Source organism: Nycticebus coucang, chromosome 15 (assembly GCF_027406575.1).
Source record: "Nycticebus coucang isolate mNycCou1 chromosome 15, mNycCou1.pri, whole genome shotgun sequence".
NCBI classification, from domain to species: Eukaryota; Metazoa; Chordata; class Mammalia; order Primates; family Lorisidae; genus Nycticebus; species Nycticebus coucang.
Window position 1 is genome coordinate 83,151,762 of NC_069794.1, and position 14,256 is coordinate 83,166,017.

Below are 14,256 nucleotides of genomic sequence, written 5' to 3' on the forward strand. Positions count from 1 at the left end.
GCTATAGTATGAAATTTTTTTCTAAAATAGAAACACAAGACTTAAAAAAAAACTTTACATGTCTAGTTTAGGAAGCTGCATGATTATATCTCTTGAGAGAGCATGAGTTTTCAAATATGATTTATGGAAATCTTACAGTCTGTAATTAGGAAGTTGTACAAATGAATGGGTTTTGATGTTAAATTATCTTATTAGCAGTGAAATCAACAATCTGCATCTAATTATATACCCTATATACTTCTGATCCAATCATTTTGTTTTCCAGGAATTAAAAGTTATCTCTATAGAGTATGTAAGTTTTCATCCAAACCAGGGCCCTTTGCAAGTAAAAGGAGACACTAATAATAATTACGCCCAGACAATGGGCAGTAAACAGGATCCTCCTGGAAAGACTGACTTATGATCACGCTGTATCTATGTATATCAGACTAGATCTAAGTAGCTACATTTTGGAGAACATATTTGACCATAGTGCACCCAAGTTCCTTCAACAGTTCTCATTGGACAGAGTTCTAATATGAAAATGTTTTTTCAAAGAATAGTGTTTCCAACATTTCTAGAGTGTTCAATCATTATTCCTTCCCCATCTCAATATAAATCCTGAGTGGTTTATAAGTCTGGTAACTGACGTATACAGATTGTCCGTCTGGAGTAGTCTCACACATAGAAAATCTGGCATAGCAATAAAACACTGTTCTGGCTTTTAACTTTGTTTGTAACACAAAATACAAATCTGGCATTTAGGGGAGAGGGAAGGTGGAGGGGGACTCTCTTATAAGGGTTATTCCTGTATCATGCTGCCTGGTTGACTTTTAGTCACCATGGGCTTTAACTTGGCTAGACTATAACCCTACCACCGGGCACATCAATACAGCACCTTTGCCTCTAGTGGAAATCACATCCTCTAGACAGCCAGGTCTTACTCTAAGCTTACTTAGAAGCCAGGAAGCTTTCCCTGCCTTCCTGTTCTCTTCCTATTCTCATGCCTGATTGATTCAAGTCTTCACCAGAGCTGCCACCAAATTAACCATCTCAGTGGCCTGGTACAGCAGTCTCTTAGATGCTTAGCATCTCTGAGGTGTCTGTAACGTTCTGCAGGCTTATACTTCTGTCTCACATTCAGTATGGGAGACCTCCAGAATTGTTGCCTAAGATAATTCATGCAACCCATCCATTTGTTTGGTACAAGAGAATTAGCTTTGTGAACCTATGTTTGTATTTTTTTCACTGTAATTTTCACATTCTTTTTTACTCTATATAGTATTATTTTTTTCTTTCTTTACATGTTAGGTTTTCCTTTTCTTCCCAGAACTTTTGTCTCTTCTACATTTCTTTTTCATTTTCTCACTGCAATAGATATTTTTAAATTCAAGCACAATAGTTAGCCCCTTTTTCCACCAAAAAAAAAAAAAATACATTTGGTGGTAATTTATCACAGCAGATACAGATAAAACAGCAAGTGCAGATACAGAATATAGAAGCCAAAACATATTCTGAGTCTGCCTTCTCCTTATAATCAAACAGCCCTCTGATCAATTTTAAATATGAACAGCGATGAATAATGATAGCAATTTCTGTATCATATCCAGACTGTGTAGGGTTTGTACCTGTTGCCTTCCACCATGAATAGCCAAAACAGACTTTAGAAAACCCAAGCCTCTGTTATATGACAAATCTGTGAAAATGGCAAGCTTGTCTCCTTAGGAAGTAGAAATAATAGACCCTTAAACCAGAGGAAAATTAATTAATTTAATGCTCACCAAGTTTAATAGTTATTTGCATCTTTTGTCTTATTATGCTGCTCACTCATCAAAAAGTTATTACAGTGGACCATCAGTAGTGATTCAAATTACCAATAAATGAAAATATTCTGTGCTAGATTTTGTTCAGATCACCTACTTGTTTAGGTAAAAATTTGCTTATCAGCGGACTAGGTAATATTTCTGTTGCTTTACTCTTAGCAGAGAGAAGTGTAAAACCCATACTAGTTTCTAGAAAAAAAATGTTATGTCAGTCAAATAAACTTATTTAATATCTGATGGTTTATAGAGAAAGTCTGAATCCAACTATAAGTTTTCTTTAACACTTAAGCTAGTCCTCAGTAAATCAAAATGTACAAGTCAGCAACAATACTTTGTCCTGAGTTGCTCATTCTGGATGCGGGAGATGAACTCTAAGTTGGGACAATTTTTTTTTTTTTTTTTTTGGCCGGGGCTAGGTTTGAACCCGCCACCTCCGGCATATGGGACTGGCGCCCTACTCCTTGAGCCACAGGCGCCACCCATAAGTTGGGACAATTATTTAAAGATGAACCTAAAGCTAAAGTGAAGCCATGGCTGCTCTGGCTTCTGCGTAGTGCATGATCCGTCAGACTTGGCCCAGCTGCTTTTGACAGTCTTTGACTCTGCATTTTATCTGTGAAAACCACTGTGGCAGAAATAAGCTGGAATGTTTACCTCATACTCTCTACTTAATACCCAGGGGATGTCAGAATGTACTACAAGCATAGCTCCTACTTTTTCTCCCTCGGAAAACAATACTAAACAAGGGCCAGCCATGAGGGAGGGAGGGAGACTGGTGGTGGGAGGGAGGCCTGACACTTCTTAAGTTTAATATTATTGGTCTGTTATAGATTTTTCTAATTCCAGATCATTTATAGGGTTTATTAAAGCCAACTTGGTAAAAAAGTAATAATTACCCAACATGCGAAAGAAAAGTGCTAAGGATTTCTGCCTCTGACTTTTCGTGCATCAGGGAAGCAGAAGTTTTGGTACCAAAGTCGATAAGGGTCTGAGAGTTGAGGATGACAATATCTGTTTCTATGCTGTGACCAATGAATGTGTAAAGGTGGACGTGCGGCAGGATTTGGGCATAAAAAATGGACGATGGTGTGATTTCAGGGGGAGAGTATGGACAATTTCAACTGGGGAGTGCGCAGACGTTCTCTGGACAGCCTGGACAAGTGTGATATGCAGATTCTGGAGGAGCGCCAACTTTCAGGAAGCACTCCCAGCCTCAATAAAATGAACCATGAGGACTCCGATGAGTCATCTGAGGAGGAGGACCTCACAGCCAGCCAGATCCTGGAGCACTCAGACCTTGTAAGTATCAGCTCTCCCACTCTAGGAATCGGGGACTTATTTTTTATAATTAATACAGGAGTGTAGTTTGCAGTTCCAGCTAAAGAAACTTTCCATAACTGTTAAACTGAAATCTGAACTGTCAGGTGGTATCTAATGGATTTTAACTGCCCAATTCTTCTCTGTAGATTATAAATAAAAACAAATGCCAGGTATACTGATGTACCTTGAAAGCCATCAAATCTTGGAAGGCCCAGATTTTTCCCAAATAACTTTTATGATGGTGGGCTCTTTTTAAAAAATTCCTCAGATCCCCAAAGTTTCAGGAGATAACAGCAGATGTTTTGTAACTGAAAATACAGGTACTGGTGTTTTAGAGGTCTGTGCCATCATAATACTAGCTTACCACCTGCTATGTTTCAATATGCTTCAGTAACAGTGAAATAATAGAAGTTAAAAATAAAACCTATCAACCAACAACTAGAGAACAATGGTTTGGACTCTTAAAGTAAGGAATAATTAGAGCTTTAAAGAATGGGAACTTTATACTATTTTTTATTTCCTTTTCTTTTTAAACAGATCATGACTCTCTCTCCCTCTGAGGAGACCAATCACATGGAACTTCTCAGCTCAGCCTGTGACTCGACCCCTGCTGACCCTCACTCCTTTAACTCCCGAATGGCTAGCTTTGATGCTTCTTTGCCTGACATGAATAATCTGCAGATTTCTGAGGGTTCAAAGGTAAAGAGATTTTGGCGATTATTGTAGTTTCCTTAAAAAAGAAAAAGCGCTTCTGATTTACTGAGCATTCTTACGGGGTCAAAAGTGTAGGGACTATCTTTATCTTTTTTCTTTCTCACTTTTTTTTGAATAATTAAAGTTTGTGCATCAGAGCCCATGTTTTGAAGTTGAGCAGCCATCTTCTTGGTTGAAAGAGATTTGATTTGAGGACTTTTTGAAAGGAAACATGTTGCCTGAGCCCTGCTGATAGGTGGCAAAACAAATTGGTGTGTGTCGAGATTGCTGTGACTGGAAAACTGCTGCTCTTTGTCATGACTTTTATAAAACAATATGCTGAGGTGTGGGTGGATGCATGTATTTGGGGACATTTTTTCCTATGTAGGAAACAATTATACAATTTGTACATTGATTCAAAGCTTGCCTTTTGGCATACTATTGGAATTTTTAGTGTCAATCACAGTTACTATGCCAGATTCACACAAAACTCTTCTAAGCTAGACTCTCTGAGGAGAAAAGTAACTAATGGACATGGTCTTCTTATTGAAAAGAGTTTGCTTTTTAAAAATTCTAACAGTGTGTATTTCATTTGAAGTTTATTTAATTAAAATATCCCAGAAAATATCCTGTCTATAAAGCTATCCGTTCACATGCTGTGCCCACATCTGTGCCCATGAGTATAAAATTTTACTTCCCGATGGCAGAAATACCAAACTAATCTATGGTTAGGATAGTTGTTGGGGTAAAATAAAGCATTCTTTATCCTGAGCATGGTTATGGAGGTAAAAGTTTGAAAGAGAAAGTAAAATAGAAGAAATATTTATGAAAGTGTATGACTTCTGACATTTCTAAGGGAAAAATATAATGTTGGCCATTTTGTATTCTTTTATGGTTTACTAAAATAGAACAGAAATCTAGACAAATCTATGTACTTTAAGCTGAGGACAAACGTCAAGTTGCAATTACCTAAAAATACTGAAGCTTAAATAAGAATCATTTCTAAAATTACCCATGAGAAGGGGACTATGTTTAGGATTCTTAGAATTAGCGAAGTACTTTTTTAGCAAAAAAATAAAAATAAAAACTTGTCTGGGTTAAAATGCCAGAATCCTAAGATTAAGAAATTAAATTTCATGGAGAAACATCACAAAATATATGTGAAGTTATTATCATTTGATACTTCTCAGAATTAATGTAGTAATTGTCTCCATTTTTCCATTTTGAATGCTAAAATATATTTATTTCTCAGATAAAGTACAGCCTAAATATTAGAAATCATCTAATCCTACCAAAGAAGGTTGGATAGCCACTCTTTTCTGAAGTGTTATTCCTGTCTTTTACATCAGCTGGGCTTCTGCAATGCTTGATGTATCTGTGATGTTAGAAAAAGTAAAGAAACTTTTATCAGAACTCTGCCTTTCCCTGATAGAGTAAGCTTATGTATACTATAACCTGTACCAGTCACCAATGGCCAGCCTCATTGGCACCACTATAGTTTTAAGAAGGAGAAAGCAGATATAGATGAGCTTCTAAAACTCGGTATTTACCAGAAATTCCTCCAAATACATGAGATATCCCATTTCTTTAATATGTCTTTAACTTTCCTGTTAATTTTCCCTATTAGTTCTAGATTCAAAATACTAAATACATACCAAGTGAGCGGCCAGATGTTAACCAGTGATAAAGCTCTAATTCACATACACTTCTGTTTTGCCTTGAGTTTTGTTTTTAAGAAAATGACTCCCTGAAACATATAGGTGTATTTTCTTCCTCTGCTCTTCTGATGTGTAACACAGTTGCCTTCCTTCCTCTCCTAAAGAACAATTAGTCCTCCGCTGATTTCCCTCGGCCCAGGCCCAAGCCCAGCCTCTTTCCATTTTACTTGTTAAGTCTCTTTCCTGCCTCTCATTGTCCCAGTTCTGCCTGGCCCAGTTCTCGTTTTACTGCTTATTCCACATTTTGTAGCAGGGTAAGAGCAGACGCTCCTGTCTGTTATCTTCAAGGGGTAAAGCATGTGTGTAAATGGACCTTAGGGGAGTCCCAACATGGAAACGTCTAGCAACCCGCAGGCTCAGCAGAGGACTCTGGAACTGCTGTGTCAGGCACTGATGATTGTACACTCTAGTTTCCATTGGTAAAGGGGTTCAGTGCTGGAGAATTAACTCCAAAGAGCCTTGCTTTCAAGGGGCTGGAGTTGTACACTGGAGGGAGTAATCAATCCAAATATGTTGTTTGTGTCAGCTCTGACTGTGATTCTCAACCTGATATTAGGCAAGTCCCTGTCCTAGGTGGAACATTGTGTCCTCATCTATAAAATGGGAAGGCTCAACCCAGGGTCTTTTCCAAGGTTAGCATTTATACCCCACAAACATGAGTCAAATATGATAACTGACTGAGAGCCCCTATGGGGACTCTTGCAGAAAAAGACTGAAAAGAAGATAAATAATAACAGTACTTCAAAGAATTCCTGAATCCAGTCTAGAAACTGACTGTATTATGGCTAGAAAATAAATGCCCCCATTTCTATCACTGCCAGCATTTCAGTCTTTTATTTATTTTTTTCTTCAAATGAACAAACTATCTTGTATATATTCTTAGACATCTGGGATTCTTTTCTCTTTTTACTTTCCAGGTGGAAGCTGCGCGGGAAGAGGAGGACACCACTGGGCATGAAGATGATCTTTCTGGTTCCATCAATGAACTCCCAGCAACTTTCGAATGCAGTGACAGCTTTAGCCTGGACATGACCGAGGCAGAGGAAAAAAGCAACAGAGCACTGGACCAGTTTACACTTGCAAGGTAACAGGCCCATGGGGGAAATGAGTGGTGCGAGTGGCATTTTGTATTTGTATTGCATCTGCACTAAAGTTAAACATCCCCCTTATCCCATTGCTAGGATATCCTAGTTGATGGAGTCCTTCAGCTGAGTTAGAATCACTCAGCTTCATTGCAGGGCCTCTTGTAAAACCAAGATAAGATGCCTAAGGCATAAAGGAACGTGAAAACCAAAGAAGAGTCTGAGGACATGGTCCAGACCTTGTAAGCTTGAAGCAAGGTTTGCCAAGCCTTAGAAATAAGTTCTTTCCATTTGGAGTTAAAAGACTAGAACAAGAGGCTCTTTCTACCCCAAAATACTCTTTCTTAAGTGGGTGTCTTTTAGCTGGGTTGATATTTCTGAGACTAGTAAGAAATACAAATAGAAAAAAAAAAACGTGAAGAGGAATAGTTATCACCATAGGTTACACTGGTGTTTTTCAATGTTTTTGATCTCTTGGCATACTTGAACCTATAGTTAAATTTTTGTGGCACACTTAAAATATATTCATCCCCCCAAAAAAGCGTTAAAAGAGAAAAGAATATACTTGTCATGCTTTGAACTTCTTTTGAAAATAATTTAATTAGTTAGATTTTTAAAATTTCACAGCATACCTAAGATCCTCTCATGGCACACCAGGTGCTGCGGCACACGAGTTGAAAATCACTGGGTTAGACTAATGCAGCATCTAGAATAAATCACAAATAATGCTACGGAGTTACTTCAGGGGAAGTCAAGATCCTAAAATTACTCTCCTGAAAGTTAACAATAAGAGCCGAGTATAAGCTCTGACCTGGGTAGACAAAGGCCTTCTCTCCCAGGGAGCAATACCTCGCTGTCAAAGGAAAAGGCTAATACCTCGAGAAGAATTTGACTTTTCCTGTTTTATTCTTTGTCTCTCCTTTCTTCCTACATCTCTCTCTTACTGTCTAATCTCTTCTTTGCCTTCCTTTCCTCCCTCTACCCCAGTCTTCTGGGCATTTATGTGTATACATCCATTAGTATTCTCCCTCCCAACAGGAAAAATTAGAAGATTCAGATTTTTATTATAATTTTTTGCAAGGAAAAATGAAGAGGAATGAAAGTGCCAAAGCATAGGAACTAACACTCGCTTTGTCTAGGGCCACAGCCTCTGAGAAAGAGGTATGGAGTCTGCAGAGAGGAGATCAGAAATGGAAGAATCATGGATATTCTGGAGATGAAAATTCTTTGTCCTAGAATCGAAGAAGAATCTCAGTGACCTCTGAATAAAAGCCAAATCCCCAGAGCAACCGCAGATGGAGGACTGGGCAGAGGGTTGCTTCATCGTGCGACACTCAGGGTTAGAATCTGTGCACCCCAGTAAAAAGATGAGAAGGACATCATTTCTTGACATGGTTGTTTTCATTTCTTCCAGCTTCGGAGAAGGCGACAGGGGAGTCTCTCCGCCTCCCTCGCCCTTCTTCTCGGCCATCCTTGCCGCCTTCCAGCCCACAGCCTGCGACGACGCTGAGGAGGCCTGGCGCAGCCACATCAACCAGCTCATGTGCGACGCAGACGGCTCCTGCGCCGTGTACACCTTTCACGTGTTCTCCTCCCTGTTCAAGGTATGGTGGCTTCTCATTTAAGAAGGAGTTGTTTTGTTCTGAGGTTGTACTATTTTCTCCTGCAGACACCCCTGAAATTTTCTCTGTCTTTAAAATTTCATTTTTCCAATCTTAATCTCCTCAACCTTCTCAAGGTGGTATTGTGAAGATGTTCAAGTTGAAGGATTTAGGCCACCATGAAGTTCCTTCACTTCTGCCATTTGGGCCTTTGTTGACATCATCCGTCCTAAACAGCCGTGACCCCACTAATGCATATCTTCTGCCAAACCTGTCCTCCATCCTGGCTTTTGTTTATCTGTCTTTCTTCTTCATTATTTGTGCCTGGACTTCTTTGTCTTTTGTCTTCTCCTGCCCCTATCCAATAAATTCCTTAACCTGCCAATACTTGCTTCCTCCTTTTAGTTGCTTTTGAACAGAGATAAAGGGCCATTCTTGGTGGTGTAGCAGGATCACTGTGCATTGCAGATTTCCTTTTTGATAAGGGAAAATGCCTCCTACTTGTTAGCCCTTAAGAATCAGGCCAATCTTGGGCGGCACCTGTGGCTCAAGGAGTAGGGCTTTGGCCCCAAATACTGGAGGTGGTGGGTTCATACCCAGCCCCGGCCCAAAACTTAAAAAAAAAGAATCAGGCCACTCTAACAGCTGCCTCTCCTGTGTAAACCACAGCCCCACCCACAGTCTATGCAGTGTCTTTGTGCAAATTGTCATAAATATCCCCTCCTCCAGAGGGGTGCAGTACCACACATGGCCAGCAAAGCGCAGGTTGGTTTCAGTGGACTTCCAGCCCCTCAGCAGACGCCTGGCATTTGCACACTCCATTCTCTGTGGAAGCCTCATGTGCGGACACCTTAAATTTCGCTCGTTACCCCCATAACACACTTACAATGAGTACTGAATTAAGTATGTGTAGGGAGTGCGACTTCTGATTGCTGGTTGGTCATGAGAATTCCCATTAGTTCTCCATCCATCTTGCTGTAAACTTTTACCCTCCAAATTTCATCAAGTAACTGGCAAGGGGTGGGAGGCGGCAAAAGATAGGAACATGCCTTATTATGAAGAAACACCCAGAGCTGGGTGCTGAGGTTGAAGAAGATACTATGAAAATGGGAATGGTGGGAGTAACATAGCTGTGAAACCACGAGAATGAGGTTGTAGGAGAGGATTTGTTGATGTGGAAACATGATTACCACAGTTAGAACTAAGAGAAAGATCATTTAAAAAATACAGTATGTAGTGTTCCTTTTTCTTGAAATGTTTATAAAATAATGAAAATTATATATGAGAGTTTTATTGTGTCTTCTTAGGGGTGACGAGATTTTAAGTGTCTTTTATTTCCATCTTTATGCTTTCTTTCAATTTCCTGTTCTCGTATAATGGAAATTATTTTTCCTCAGCATTTTCTTTAAACTTATTTTTAATAAATCATTAAACAGCACTGATAATACAAGGGAACAAAGGAAAGAAGTTATCTAGTTCCAATTTTGAATAGCCTCGAATAATGGATGAATGAATGGCCTGACTAGTTAGAATCTAGTTAACTTGTGTAGATGCTGAGTTCTGTTGACTATGTCATGAGATAGGGACAGTAATTTGGTGCAACTGAGGGAAGGGGGCCTGTAATCAGCTGCAGGAAGAGTCATGGCAGAAGGGAAAGGCAAGAAAACGAAAAAGAATTATTTCTAAAGTACAAAATGACAGACTGGGCCCAGTGGCTCACACCTGTAATCCCAGCACTCTGGGAGGCCATGGTGGGTGGATTGCTTGAGCTCAGGAGTTTGAGACCAGCCTAAGCAAGTGTGAGATCCCATCTCTACTAACAAATTAGCCAGGCATTGTGGTGGGCACCTCTAGTCCTAGCCACTCAAGAGTCTGAGACATACCTGGGCGCTGTGGCTTATGCCAGTAATGCCAGCTCTTGGGAGGCTGAGGTGGGTGGATTGCCTGAGCTCACAAGTTCAAGACTAGCCTGAGCAAGAGTGAGACCCACATCTCTAAAAAATAGCTGGGCGTTGTGGCAGGCGCCTGTAGTCCCAGCTACTTGGGAGGATGGGGTAAGAGAATTGCTTAAGCCCAAGAGTTTGAGGTTGCTGTGATCTGTGATGCCACAGCAATCTACTGAAGGTGACAGAGTAAAACTCTGCCTCAAAATAAAAAATGTGCAAAATGAAAATAATGTCCCTTTTAAGTGAGTTAAGAAATCTTGGAGACTAGGAGACCCCATAAGTAAAATTATGTTAAAATATCATTTTAGTAGTCAACTGTCCCTTAACTCAGGTCTGCTTTGAGATAAATGGCTTTGTAGCACGGTTGCTGTGCATTGTAGATTTGTTTTTATGGTATGAGAAAGTGCCACCTACTTAGTAGCCCTTAAGAATCAGTCCAGTGTAACAACTGCCTCTCTAAGGTTACTTATTAATCTGTTATTCTAGTTAGCAAAAAATTGAACAAAATTAAAATCATGTACTTCAAATAACTTCGAATTCAGGAAGATAAATATTTTAGTAATGTAAAAGTAAACTGTTTTTGAGCGTGGGGGCCCTTCTTATAATCCATTTGTGGAGAATTATTCATCAATAGTACTGATAGCTATAGTTTCTCACTTGCCATCTTATTAGCTGGACTCTCTCTCAACTCTTTAAGTGAAACCGACTAGAAAGTTCAGTGGACACTTTGAGGTCATGTCTGGGATTCATTTAGGACTGGAGAAGGTGTGAGGTTTCAACCAGAAAACAGTTGGCTGCTGAAAGATAAGAATTCCAGCAACACTTTAGCATTAAGCCAGCTTAATGCTAAAGCAAACTTTTAAAGCAAACTACCAGACACTACTTGAGGTGAACTGAATGTTAAAGATTCAGAAAAAAAGTACCTTATATTGTTTTAAAAGCTATTTTTAAATAATGATTAATAATAAATTTAAGTGTGGCTGTTGCAGTCATTTTCTCTTATTACAGTTACTGGATTATTCAGGCTTAATTTGACTGCTCTGAGCAACACCATGCCTCTACCTAAAACAGTCATCTCCCCTTGTTCCTGCTTCCCACTCTCAATTGCAGTCAAAGCCCAGCTTGGGCATCACTTCAGTGACCGAAGCCGCCTTCTGTTGTTTCTCCCTTACCCTGTTGCCTTGGATCCTTGTACTCCCGTGTGTTAGGCTTGTCTCACTATAATCACTTGTTCAGATGTCTGTCTCCCTTGAAGAGGGCAGGTAACAGTGCCTTGCTTACCTTGATTTCCCAGCAACTGACACAGTTGCTAACATAAAATAGGTCCTCAGAAAATGTAAGAAGTATGAATGGAAACCTTAAATGTATAGCTTCTGATTACATGCCAGTAGACCAGCAGGGTCATTACCAATAAGTGGCAGGTCAGACATGGCCCAGAGCTGGAGCCACCACTCAGTCTGACTTCCTCTCCCACCTTCCCAGGTATGCAGGTAACATGAAGAAAGCAGAAAGGAGACCCCAACTTCACCCTCCACCCCGTGGTGCCCAGCAACCCACTAGCTGAGATGCGGGAGAAGAGCATTGTATGGGATGATGGCTTCTGGGTGGAAAACAGTATGGGGAGGTCAGAATAGCCTTTGGAGTTAAACCTACCGAGTTTCAAATCCCAGTTCTGGTCAGTGATTGACTTGGGGACAGTCTTTAAATTTCCCAAGCCTCAGTGTCCTCCATTGTACAAGTAAAAATAGTATCTGTGAGTTTTATCTTTTCAGAGACAGCTCATGTGGAGAAACAGCTCAGGCTGTGCATCTGGCAGGCAGGCAGCACTGGCTGTTCCTCATGGTCACTGGCATGTGCTTCATGGCCATGGCCCCTCCACAGAGTCTGGTCCATCTGGGGAGAGCCCAGGAGCAGTGCCCTCCTCCCCACCCCGGAGAGCTGGGCAGCCCTGCATGAGTGCTCTGGGCCACCTCCCCTGAGAACGCTCTAGTCATTTCTGAGAGGGACACTCAGATCACAGGAGAGAGACCTTATCCACCAGTGCTTAACTCCCAAATGGTAAAGCTGTGGCTAAAGGAGTGAAAAGGCTTCAGACGTTGCATTCAGTGTCTTTTGTGTAGACAGACGGCCCCTTCTCCCAAGAGGAGCTGAGATGACACTTTTTTGTCTGGTGACAACTCTAAAATGCTCCTTTCACCACCCCAATGAAGAGTTAAGTTCGGTTTTCACTGCAACCAACCACTGTCCAGAGAGCAAAGCAGTTGTGGAAAGGAGAGAAGAAAGCACTAAAACCTGAAATGCAACCCAAGCTGACAGGTGGGGCTGGGCATGAGCCCCGTGGGGACTCAGTTGGGTTTGAATTACGTTTTCATCCTTGTGTTACATCACCTGTGGAGCTATCTGCAATAATAATAATAATTTTTTTTAAATATATACCTCCTATTCACTTTTTAATATTACATTTAGCTTTAAGAACTTTCTCAACCCCCATCAAATACTATGTGATTGAGAGTAATACCAGAAGCAAAGTGGGTGTCCATAAAATACACTGGAAATGAAATACATTTCACTACCCACTTGTTATTTCCTCACCATGTCTGTTTAATGTTTTCCAACATTTTCCTGAAAGTACGAACGCCACCCTTCCCAGTGTTCAGGTGGATTTTGAAAGAGGCAGGTAATTGCAAAAAGAATTTGGTTTTAAATCCAAGAAAATGGTTTCTGTTGATCCAGTATGGTGTCTTGCCAACCATCTCAGTTACTGTGTTTTCTTGTTGTTCCTCATGGGTGGGATATCATCATCATCTGTCGCACAGTGTCTCCAAATGATACGGAATTCAGGAGAAGACCCAACTGAATTTCTGTCCCCTACATGTCACCTGTCCAAATGTGGCTCTGAAGTTCCCTGACAGATCGAATGAAAAATAAACCGAGAGCTTACCTTATGCTTAGGCAACCTGGAAGGAATCCCAAACTATTTGGGGGCGTGAATCCTAGTCCAGCTCTGCCACTCAACTCACTGGGCCATGGTAGACGTGGAATTTCAAGTTCCTTTCAGCTTTTACATTATTGATTTGGAGTTATTTATTTAATTGCACATAAAAAACAACCTAACACTGTAGAGATACGTGTGTGTTATGTATACTAGCAAGATTCTCAGATACAGTAAAAAAATATGCAACGTAGTTGGCATTTTTCTAATGTAATTTATAAAAAAACAAAAGCCTGCTGTTAGGGGACATGCTAACTTCCCCTTTATAAAACAGATAATATTTTTCATGGATTCAGTTTAACAACCCAAAAGGCATAACATCTCTTTGGAGGGAGCCAATGGTTAGGACCAGAATTATTTTTTTGTTAAATATTTCATTTTTTCGTTAAAGGCATTGTGTGCTGGAAGTTCAGGGGGCAAAACTGTCCTCCTTTTGGCACGCCTATAGGTGCAGTGATCAGATTTTTCCCGATAATGACTTTTTTTCCTCAGGTATTAGGAGAAGAAGAGCAACTTTTTTTTTTTTTTTTTTTGAGACAGAGTCTCACTATGTTGCCCTGGGTAGAGTGCTGTGACATCACAGCTCACAGCAACCACAAATACTTGGGCTTAAGCAATTCTCTTGCCTCAGCCTCCCAAGTAGCTGGGAGTAGCACCCGCCACAACACTGGCTATTTTTTTGTTGCAGTTGTCATTGTTGTTTTGCAGCCCGGGCTGGGTTCGAATCTGCCAGCCTCGGTGCATGTGGCCAGTGCCGTAACCACTGTACTACGGGTGCCGAGCCAAGAATAATAACTTTCAGGAGGCATTATGGAGTTACATAAGGACAGTGAACTTTGTAGTCAAGCCCATCTTCACTCATTCCCTTACGAGTTGTGTGGCTGTAAGCAAGTCATTTAAACATCAGCCACACCAAACGATTTCTTAGTTGATTTAACATAAACATTCATTCCGCTACCCCTGTCCCATAGGAACCATGCTCATTTGATATTTTAATAAAGATTAAAAAAGTTTTTTCTATTAATAATATATTTTTGAAAATTGCTGAGAGTAGATTTTTAAGTGTTTACACCACAAATAAATGGTGTGTGAGAAGATGCGT

At 40.3% G+C, this 14,256-nt stretch overlaps 1 protein-coding gene across 5 annotated transcripts in view; it reads left to right on the plus strand.

Annotated features, from left to right (window-relative positions):
• Positions 1–14,256, plus strand: part of FRY (FRY microtubule binding protein) — a 486,067-nt gene that overhangs the window by 443,511 nt on the left and 28,300 nt on the right. For all 5 annotated transcript variants that reach the window (XM_053563486.1, XM_053563481.1, XM_053563483.1 and 2 more), the window contains 4 exons: positions 2,901–3,101; positions 3,660–3,821; positions 6,451–6,617; positions 8,030–8,219. In XM_053563486.1, the coding sequence (XP_053419461.1) occupies positions 2,901–3,101; positions 3,660–3,821; positions 6,451–6,617; positions 8,030–8,219 (720 nt within the window). The remainder of the gene's footprint in view (positions 1–2,900; positions 3,102–3,659; positions 3,822–6,450; positions 6,618–8,029; positions 8,220–14,256) is intronic.